General features: G+C 45.8%; 1 protein-coding gene across 1 annotated transcript; it reads right to left on the bottom strand.

The window, feature by feature from the left end:
- Nucleotides 1-2,222: 2,222 nt before the first annotated feature.
- IFT22 (intraflagellar transport 22) lies at nucleotides 2,223-8,878 on the bottom strand. The gene is made up of 5 exons (XM_007126376.4): nucleotides 8,731-8,878; nucleotides 6,913-6,989; nucleotides 6,696-6,785; nucleotides 5,741-5,943; nucleotides 2,223-4,962 (listed from the first exon to the last, which is right to left on the bottom strand). Exons 1-5 carry the CDS (start codon nucleotides 8,767-8,769, stop codon nucleotides 4,814-4,816), a joined length of 558 nt encoding a protein of 185 aa, XP_007126438.2. The 5' UTR covers nucleotides 8,770-8,878; the 3' UTR covers nucleotides 2,223-4,813.
- Nucleotides 8,879-9,614: the final 736 nt, after the last annotated feature.

The raw sequence follows: 9,614 nt of genomic DNA, 5'->3' as shown, positions 1-9,614 counted from the left end.
TTTTTTTTTTGCGGTACGCGGGCCTCTCACTGTTGTGGCCTCTCCCTTTGCGGAGCACAGGCTCCGGACGCGCAGGCCCAGCGGCCATGGCTCACGGGCCCAGCCGCCCCGCGGCATATGGGATCTTCCCGGACCGGGGCGCGAACCCCGTTCCCCTGCATCGGCAGGCGGACGCGCAACCACTGCGCCACCAGGGAAGCCCTACAAACAGTCTTAATAGATTTTTTTTTTTTACACAACACTTTGAAAGTCTAAGATCTATATATAATTACACTTGATCCAAAGAGCTCTAAGTGTGGCGTGAATCTGCCTGAGGCTTTAGAGAAAGGAGGCATACTTTTAAAGGCTATCAGAAAGCCTAGATAGGAATGAACTGTACGGTGTAAGAAGACAGATGAGGTGTTGCTCACATCAAAGCACCAAGAAACTTTCCTTTTGAAGTGGGAATACTTGGCAGACACAACATTTCCATTAGCTTTTAACCTCGGTAGGAAGAATGGCCCAGATCATAGAGAATTATTTAACTGATAAAGCAGTTTAGAAGTCACAGTCAAAAATATGTAATCTCTTCTTAACATTCAAAAGCAGAGTTTCCATCTTCCTCATTTATTTAATTTCTTTGGTTTTGGTTTTTAAAATGTAGAATCCTTCATTTCTTGCCTGAGGAAAGAGTACGTTTGTTGAGAAAGCATCAGCCAAGGCCAGGATATTATGTAGTTCTCAGGAATCAGGTGGGGAAGGCTGAAGTCAAGATCTAGAAGGGCCGCAGTTCAGAATGATTTTCTTAAGTGGTACCAATGCAGTTACCTTTTCAATGGGTACCAGGAGCACTGCTCTTTTATTGACTCTTACATGTTCTCAGTTACCAGCAAAGCTCCTTCTGTTGTTATAGCAACTTAGCCTACACTTTGGACATAAGGGTCTTCTGGTGTTCCAGCAAAGGTATAATGACCTCCAGGAGCTTTCCTGAACAATTTTGACATATGGACATTCAGGTTATAATATAAGTTGTAATTTTCTTTACAACAGAGCTTCAGAATACTACTTGGTCATTCGACTGGTTTCAAGAAATATGATGCTAGATCTATCTGCAACATGCTTGCAAACCATTTTCTGGGTGGTTTAGCTCCAAAAATGGTTATTTGCCCTGCTGTTGTTTCTGTGGTTGTTACTGCTTTACTAGGTTCAGTGTCAAAGGGTGAGACTCTTAGCCAGGTCCACTTGTAAACTCATCTGCCCAGTTACACAAGACAGTGGAAAGAGTGGGGGCATGGGATCCAGTTCTGTCCCTGTCCCTAACTTGCTGAGTCACCTTGAACTAGTCATTTGTCACTCCCCCAAAACCTGCTCCTCCTCTTCCATTAATGCCTCAGTGAACAGCATCTGTGGTAGGCTGAATAATGGCCCACGGACATCAGACCCCACTCCCTGTAACGTGCACATCCTGTAAATGACACTTTGCTTGGAAAAAGCGTCTTTGCAGATGTGACTAAATTAAGGATCTTTAGAGGGGGAGATTATCCTGGGCCCTAAATGCAATTACAAGTATCCTTACAAGAATGAGGTAGAGGGAGATTTGAGTCGGATACACAGAGGCGGAGGTAATGTGAAGATGGAGCAGAGAGAGATTTGAAGATGCTGGCCTTGAAGACTGGAGTGATGGAGCCACAAACCAAGGAACGACAGCAGCCACCTCTACACTCGTCCTCCTTCCGATCCAGCCCTCACACTGCGGTCAGAGGGGCTTTTCTACCATGGAGATCCGACCACGTCAACCTGCAGTGAACATCCTTCAGTGGCAGCTCAAACCCTGGCACCTTGGCCGGGTGTAAGAAGCCCTTCACCATTTGACCCCTGGTCTTCTCTCCTCACCCACACACACACCCACCCACCTCCACTCCCCTCCTCCACACATCCTTGAGTGACAATCCACTACCGAGTTTCCCACACGTCTGGGCTGTTTCATGCTTCTGTGGCTTTCACGTGCCTTGTCACATCTGTGATACAGAGAAGGGAATTTTAACCATATGCCAGCACACACAGCAAAAATCACTGTGCACTTAGAAAATGGTTCTGTGACACTGTAAATCAGAACTAGGATTCTAAGACCAGCCGTCTTATCCTTCCCTCAAAAGCGCTGACGGTTGAAACCACGTCCCTAAAATTCCACATTCACCATACTTATGTCCCAAATCATGTTTTTCAATGCCATTAAAATGTCCATCAATAAAAATATAATATCTCAACATAAATTGTTAGTAAATATAATATAAAATGCCCAAGTAAATGATTGAGTGGAATATTATGCAGCTGTAAAAAAGAAAAAGGCAGCTCTGTATATAGTTACACAAATCCTCCAAATAAAAAAAGTGAAAAAAGTAAGTTGTAAAAAAGTGTGAATAGTTTGCTACTGTTTCCATTAATAAAGCACAGACTTCTCCTGACAGAATACGGAAGGTAAGGGGGCTTCTGGAGAGGGGAACGGGGTTTGGGGACAGGGAAGACAGGGAGACTTCTTCACTAAATGTTCTCTTGTAACCTGTGCACACGTGGCCTCTTAAATTTTAAAACATTTTTCTCGATTCAAGGGCTCACAAGGGTTGTACTCTGGCTACGAACATAAATGAAAGCTGCTGCGTTAATTTTTCTGTTGAGCTCTTGGATAATCATTAAAAATCAGATAAAAATAATCTCTGTCTTGGAGCTGTAGTCTCAAGATCAATTATTATTATTGCAGGTATTACATAAAGAAGATTTACTACAGTTTACATTAACGTAATCTTGTGTTCCTTGCAAAAGTTCCAACTGAGAGCAGGTCAGGCAGAAGGAAATTAACCTGGGCCTAAAATGTGCTCACGGATAATCCAGGCAGTTTACTAAGAGGTGACTGTAGTTCAATCTAAATTTACCAGGGGGGCTTCCCTGGTAGCGGTGGTTAAGAATCCGCCTGCCAATGCAGGGGACACGGGTTCAATCCCTGGTCCGGGAATATCCCACATGCTGCGGAGCAACTAAGCCCGTGCGCCACAGCTACTGGGCCTGCGCTCTAGAGCCCGTCAGCCACAACTACTGAGCCCGTGTGCCGCAACTACTGAAGCCAGTGCACCTAGAACCCGTGCTCCACAACAAGAGAAGCCACCAGAGTGAGAAGCCCGTGCACCACAATGAAGAGCAGCCCCTGCTCGCCGCAACTAGAGAAAGCCCGCGCACAGCAACGAAGACCCAACGCAGCCAAAAATAAATAAATAAAAATAAAATTTAAGGGCTTCCCTGGTGGCGCAGTGGTTGAGAGTCCGCCTGCCGATGCAGGGGACACAGGTTCTTGCCCCAGTCCGGGAGGATCCCACGTGCGGCGGAGCGGCCAGGTCCGTGAGCCATGGCCGCTGAGCCTGCACGTCCGGAGCCTGTGCTCCGCAACGGGAGAGGCCACAGCAGTGAGAGGCCCGTGTACCGCAAAAAAAAAAAAATAAATAAATAAAATTTTAAAATAAATAAATAAATAAATAAATAAATTTACCAGGGAACTGTCATTATCTGCCAACACCACTCTCTCAAGCAGACCGCCCACACAGCTGCATTTCAGCCCTCTTCATTGTAAGAGTGAAACGCAGCCAAGCATATTTTTCATCTCTTGTGTCTCTACTTTTCTTCCACTCTCAGTTGAAAAGACCTACATCTAACTTTTTTTTTTTTTTTTTTTGACTGCGTTGGGACTTCGTTGCTGCGTGCGGGCTTTCTCTAGTTGCAGTGAGCAGGGGCTACTCTTTGTTGCGGTACACAGGCGTCTCGTTGCGGTGGCTTCTCTTGTTGCGGAGCAGGGGCTCTAGGCGCACTGGCTTCAGTAGTTGGGGCACGCAGGCTCAGTAGTTGTGGCTCACGGGCTCTAGAGCACAGGCTCAGTAGTTGTGGTTCACGGGCTTAGCTGCTCTGTGGCATGTGGGATCTTCCGGACCAGGGATGGAACCCATGTCCCCTGAGTTGGCAGGTGGATTCTTAACCACTGCGGCACCAGGGAAGTCCCTACATCTAACTTTTGATCTACTTAATGTATTTTCAGGTTGGCTGTATTAAAAAATTCAAAAAGTACAAATTATGAAAGAACAATAATTCATAAGATCACTAAAACAAACTCACTTGTACAATAAGCTATAAACTCACCATATTTGCTTATCCTGAGCATTAAATCTTTTGACTATTTTTACAAATGGTTGTTATGACAACATAACATTGTTTTCCCCTGTATTACATGAAATAATATTTAAGAATTAAATTCCCCTGAGATAATAAAAAATGTTTTTAGAAGATGTATATGTATTCCACCTTCCAGTGTGATATGGTGTCCAGATATCAAGGACATCTAAATAAAAATAAAATCTTGGAGAGGTTAAATGCTAATATTTTTCAAAAATATCCTAGGCCAATTGTACAGGTTAAGGAATGAAAATCACATTTAAACCAATGTACGTGGATTAAACTACTGTTGGTATCACTGGGCTATGACAGTTACAATTCCACAACTTTTATAGTATGACATAATGTGAAGGGGAAAAAAAACCACCTCAGTCTTCCAGCTCTCTGGAGAGATCTGGGGCAAAGGAATCAGAATTCAATAACAGGAGTTTCTCAGCTGAACTGAGGACAGAGAATAGATGGTATGAGTCAACTCCCTGGCTGACTGTTACCTTTGGCCAAATAAGCAAAATGTCTTCTACAGCCAAAGGGAGATGAGAACTTTAGTAGGAGGTGGATGGATTTCAGATCTGCACTGAAATTGACTTCATTTGGGATGCGGAAGCGTCTAGGTGAAGGCCGGTTAGGTGATAATTGACATCTCCTCCCGGTCTCTGCTCTCAGACACTGAGTTGACTATGCTTCTTAAATACTTTATGAACTCCATTCTGATATCTTCTGGGTCATCCTCAAGATTTGAGTGCACCAGCTTCAGCTTGTTCAAGGGTGGCGCTTAAAAAGGAAAATAATGTAATTAGGCATGAACTTTTAGTGAGGGGCTATTTCTAGCTCCAAAGGACCTGAGTATTTTATTTTTTATTTTTAAAAAAATATTTATTTATTTATTTGGCTGAGCCGGGTCTTAGTTGTGGCACGCAGGATCTAGTTCCCTGACCAGGGATCGAACGCGGGCCCCCTGCACTGGGAGCGAGGAGTCTTAACCACCGGACCGGCAGGGAAGTCCCAGGACCTGAGTTGTACGGAAGCCAATTTGTTTAACTTTCCCAAGTCCAAAAGTAAAGTTGTGCCTTGCGTGACACAATTTAACAGAGAAAGGTTTCATCACACTGCCACCTGGCAACAGGGTCACAGCTCTCCAAGCCACTCCCAGGCCCTCTCTGTTCTTACACCAGAGGAAGGCATTTCTGAATTCTGAGTTGTTTTTTATGATCACTTTGACGCCTCTGTAATGGTGTGTGTCACATGCAAATTGGAGCTTAAAGGCAAGTCAGGAAAGAGTGTCCCTAACAGTACCGATGAGTGGCTAAAACCAGGTTTTTTTCCCCTTTTAGTGTCTGCCTACTTTTAAAGTGTGTGCATCCTGGCCTGGATGGTACAACAGATCTTCCAACCCAGCAGTTCTGATTTACACGGTAAGAAAAACAAATGTCTAGGACACAGCAGATGCTCTTTAACTGCACAGGGCTGCTGGTTTCCAAGACACAGGGCAATATACAAATGCCCAGAGCATTTCAGACTACAGCAGAAAGGAGAAGTCCAGCCTTCTTACCCAAAGCCAGGTTTCCTTTGTCACTTCTGGAGCCTGGTTTGTGGTGTGCAATTAACAGACATTGAGTTTCCTGTAAAAACTGCTGCTGGATGAAGCAGGAATACCACATCTCAATTTCCTTCCGGTGGCTTGGGATGTCAGCATTGAAGACGATCACCACCCCGTGAGAGTCCTTCATCAGGGCTGGCCAGCAAGACTCGAACCTGCGTGGCAGAAAAGAACGCAGCGTGAAGGGTAGGTGGCTCTGGTTTCTGCATTTGTTTTGTTTTTAATTTTTATTGGAGTATAGTTGATTTACACTGTTGTGTTAGTTTCCGCTATACAGCAAAGTGATTCACTTGTACATATACACATAGCCACTCTTTTTTAGATTCTTTTCCCACATAGGTCATTATAGAGTATTGGATCCCCTGTGCTAATATAGTGGGTCCTTGTTAGTTATCTATTTTATACATAGTAGTGTGTATACGTCAATCCCAATTAGATAATTACAGAGAGAGTATTGGATTTCCTTGTCTTATATAGTAGGTCCTTGTTAGTTATCTATTTTATACATAGTAGTGTGTATACGTCAATCCCAATCTCCCAATTTATCAGCCCCCCGCCACTTTCCCCCCTGGTAACCATAAGTTTGTTCTTTACATCTGTGACTCTATTTCTGTTTTATAAATAAGTTCACTCGTACCATTTTTTTTAGATTCCACGTATAAGTAATGGTTCTGGTTTCTAACTGTGGGCTTTGAAAATAATGTCTAAGTATTAATCATGGATGGATGACCTCTCACTATATTATAACCCAGTCACTAAAGTTTCAAGAGCAATGCATGTCACCAGTAATTGATGGCGCCTCTAACACATGCTAGGAAGGGCGCTCGCTAGGCCCAAGTCCAAGGTGCCTGGCAGGCAGCTGAGTTTTGAAGCATTTGATGGAGCAAATGCTCTAAAGGAAACGTACTTTGGATCGCCACCGCAGTCCCAGAGCTCAAATTCACACCCCGTGCTTTTGTCGTTGCTGGTAACGTGTGGGTTCTCAAATTCCAGGATCCTAAACATAAAAACAAGAGCAGCACCTCTCCTTAGGAAACACTATACTTTGGGGATGCCACCAGCACCAAAGTCAGGGGCGGGTGATGGTCAGGGACTCCGTGGGACACGGGTTGGTCAGGGCTCACCTCACTCCTTGGGTTGGGTTGTATTCGGTGATGTCAGAAGATTCTGTCAGGAAGTTGGCCAAAACGGTTTTTCCACTCTGTGAAAATGAAGACAGTGAAAGATCGTTGCTGAAGAGCAGAAGAGTAAACCACAAGAAGGCCCTCCGATAGCCAGCTTGGACCCAGGTGGGATGCAGCAGAGGCCACGGCCACCCTGAGATCACCAGGGCAGAGGGCTCTTTCTGGTTGGGTGGGCACAGCCTGCTCTGGGTTGCGGGGAGCACAGATTTCAGTGCTGGCTCTGCTGCTGGGTGACTTTACCTGCTTACAAGCAGAGGAAATAGCTAAGTCAAAGGCACCAGGTAGGAATGGACGTGGCACATTTACGGACTAGGAAGCCTGGTAAATTAGAAGAGTAGTAAGGGAGAGGGAGATGTGTATGTGCAGAAATAATTTTGTTGTTGAAGCTAGGTAATGGATACTAGGGTTCATTGTTCTCTCTCCCCCTGTATATGTTTGAGAATTTCCATTTAAAAAAGATATCTATGTTTGTTTTGCTTTTCGTAATTCCAAGCATATTGTTGTTTCTTGCCTATTTAACAGTTTACATCTTGGAGAGTTCTCTGTGTCAGTTTACATGGATTTGCCTTATTTTGTTTCACTGCTGCACAAAGTAAGAATGTACCTCAGTTTATTCAGACATTTGCTCATTGATAGGCACCGAGGGTGTTTCCATCTGTTCAATATCGTGTAGGACTCATGGGGAACGTGGAGGAGTCTTTAGCTACAGTAGCTTTTGAGAAATGTAATTGCCACGCTAAAAGCTGTGCACATTTAAAATTGCAATCCCAGAATACTCCTTTCCCTGAAAGCATTCTAACACTGCGTGTTAACAATATTCTAAACTTTTCTCATCCAAACTGATGAGCAAATAAGTGCCATCTGTTTGTTCTGTGTTCTGCGACTGTGTGACTGAGCATCTTTTCATACTTATCGGTCAGTTGTATTTCTTGCGCACAGACTTTGCTACATTATCTTGAGTTGCTTCTCTTTTCTTTATTGATTCTTAAACTTTCCTGTATGTTCTACCTATGAATCCTTTCTTTGTCATGCATTTTGCTAATACTTTCCCCTGGCTTTAACTTTGCTGTCATTTCTTTTAAGGCTTCTTCATTTTTGTGTTGTGTTTAAGACCTTCCCTGTCACAAGATTAAAAACATAACTTTCCATATGTTCATCGACTACAGTGGTTCCCAGCAAGTGGTCCCTGGACGACCAGCATCAGCAAAATGCAAATTCTCAGGTCCCTCCCAGACCTACTGAATCAAAACTCTGGGATAGGACCAGCGAGTTGTGCAACTGACCACCAGGCAATTCTGATGGGTGTTTAAGTTGGAGAGTATATTCATTTACTACTTCCACAGTTGTTCTTTTACACATTTAGCTTTTTAGTCCATCTGAAGTTTATTCTTGTGTACGGTGTGAAGTACACAGGTAGATTTAATCCCCCGCCATCACCACCCACACGAAAAGCTAATTGTTCCAAGACCAGGTAATGGTTCAGTCTTTCCTCCTGGTTTTCTTGTTCCACAGACCTATCTCATTAGGGAGAGCCACAGGCGCAAAGGAGAGTCGTGAGATCTAGGCTCTGATTCCATAACGCCACTCACTACCTTGGGCCTTCGGGCCTTAGTACAACCGGGCCGAGGTCTGGGAACACCGAGTTCACGGTGAAGCCAGCGGCGCACACCAGGATGGACGCGGTGGGACTGGGCTCCCGGCTTCTGGGCCCCACCCCCGTCCGGGTCCCGCGTGCCGCCCCGCCGGCCCAGGCCTCACCTCGCAGGGCCCCACGAAGAGGATCTTGGCCTTCAGCATCGCGGCCCCCAGCCCGCAGACCCGCCAGAGCCCCAGGCGCTGCCGGAGTCCTCGCCGCCGTCAGGGCGGAGCGGAAGCCGCCGCGCCGGTTGGCTGCCTTCGTTCCCATGGAGACGGGAGCGGCCGCGGGGGCCGACGGGAGTGGGCGGGTTTCTGCCCGGGTTGCGGGGGGGCCGGGCGCCCGAGGGGCTCTGGGGTGGTCTGCCGGCTGCCTGGTGGGCTGCGTGGGTTGCGGGTTGGGGGTGGGCGGCAAGGCAAAGCAGGAGGGTAAGAGGGAAGTAAAAAACCCGGATCCAGATTCGCTTGTGAGCGGGGAAGCCCGCAGAGCTCGCGGGGTCCCAAATCTCCTTTATTCCTCCCCGTAACCCTGAGAGCTCAAACGGGCCAAGTAGCTGGTGAGGTGGGGTGGGAACCAGGCATCTGACGCCTATATCACTCTGGCATGATACTGTCCACATTGAGAACGGATTTATCATATCCCTGGCCCAGTCTAGAAAAGGTCAGGGAGAAAATGAGTCTCTGTGGTTCACCCCTCACCGTCATTTGGATAATCTGGGAGAAACCAAAAGGATGATAATGCCCCGGCCTTGTTCACGGGCAGTGCAGGTGTCTGAACGCATTGCTGCTAAATTCAGTCACTAGGTCAGTTTTAAATTATGGAGGCGGAGCCGGTGCAGAAATTTGGGTGAGGCCATGAAATTGTATGCTAAGGGTGCCAATACAAAGTACGCTAGTCCCCCAAAAGTGCTAGTATAACAACTACAACAAGAACAACAACAAAACCAAAATAAATCCAATACCAAACTGCTTTTTTTGCAATACAAGGTGAACTGGGACTTCCCTGG

Source organism: Physeter macrocephalus, chromosome 14 (assembly GCF_002837175.3).
Source record: "Physeter macrocephalus isolate SW-GA chromosome 14, ASM283717v5, whole genome shotgun sequence".
NCBI lineage: Eukaryota > Metazoa > Chordata > Mammalia > Artiodactyla > Physeteridae > Physeter > Physeter macrocephalus.
This window is presented reverse-complemented; position numbering and strand designations above follow the sequence as displayed.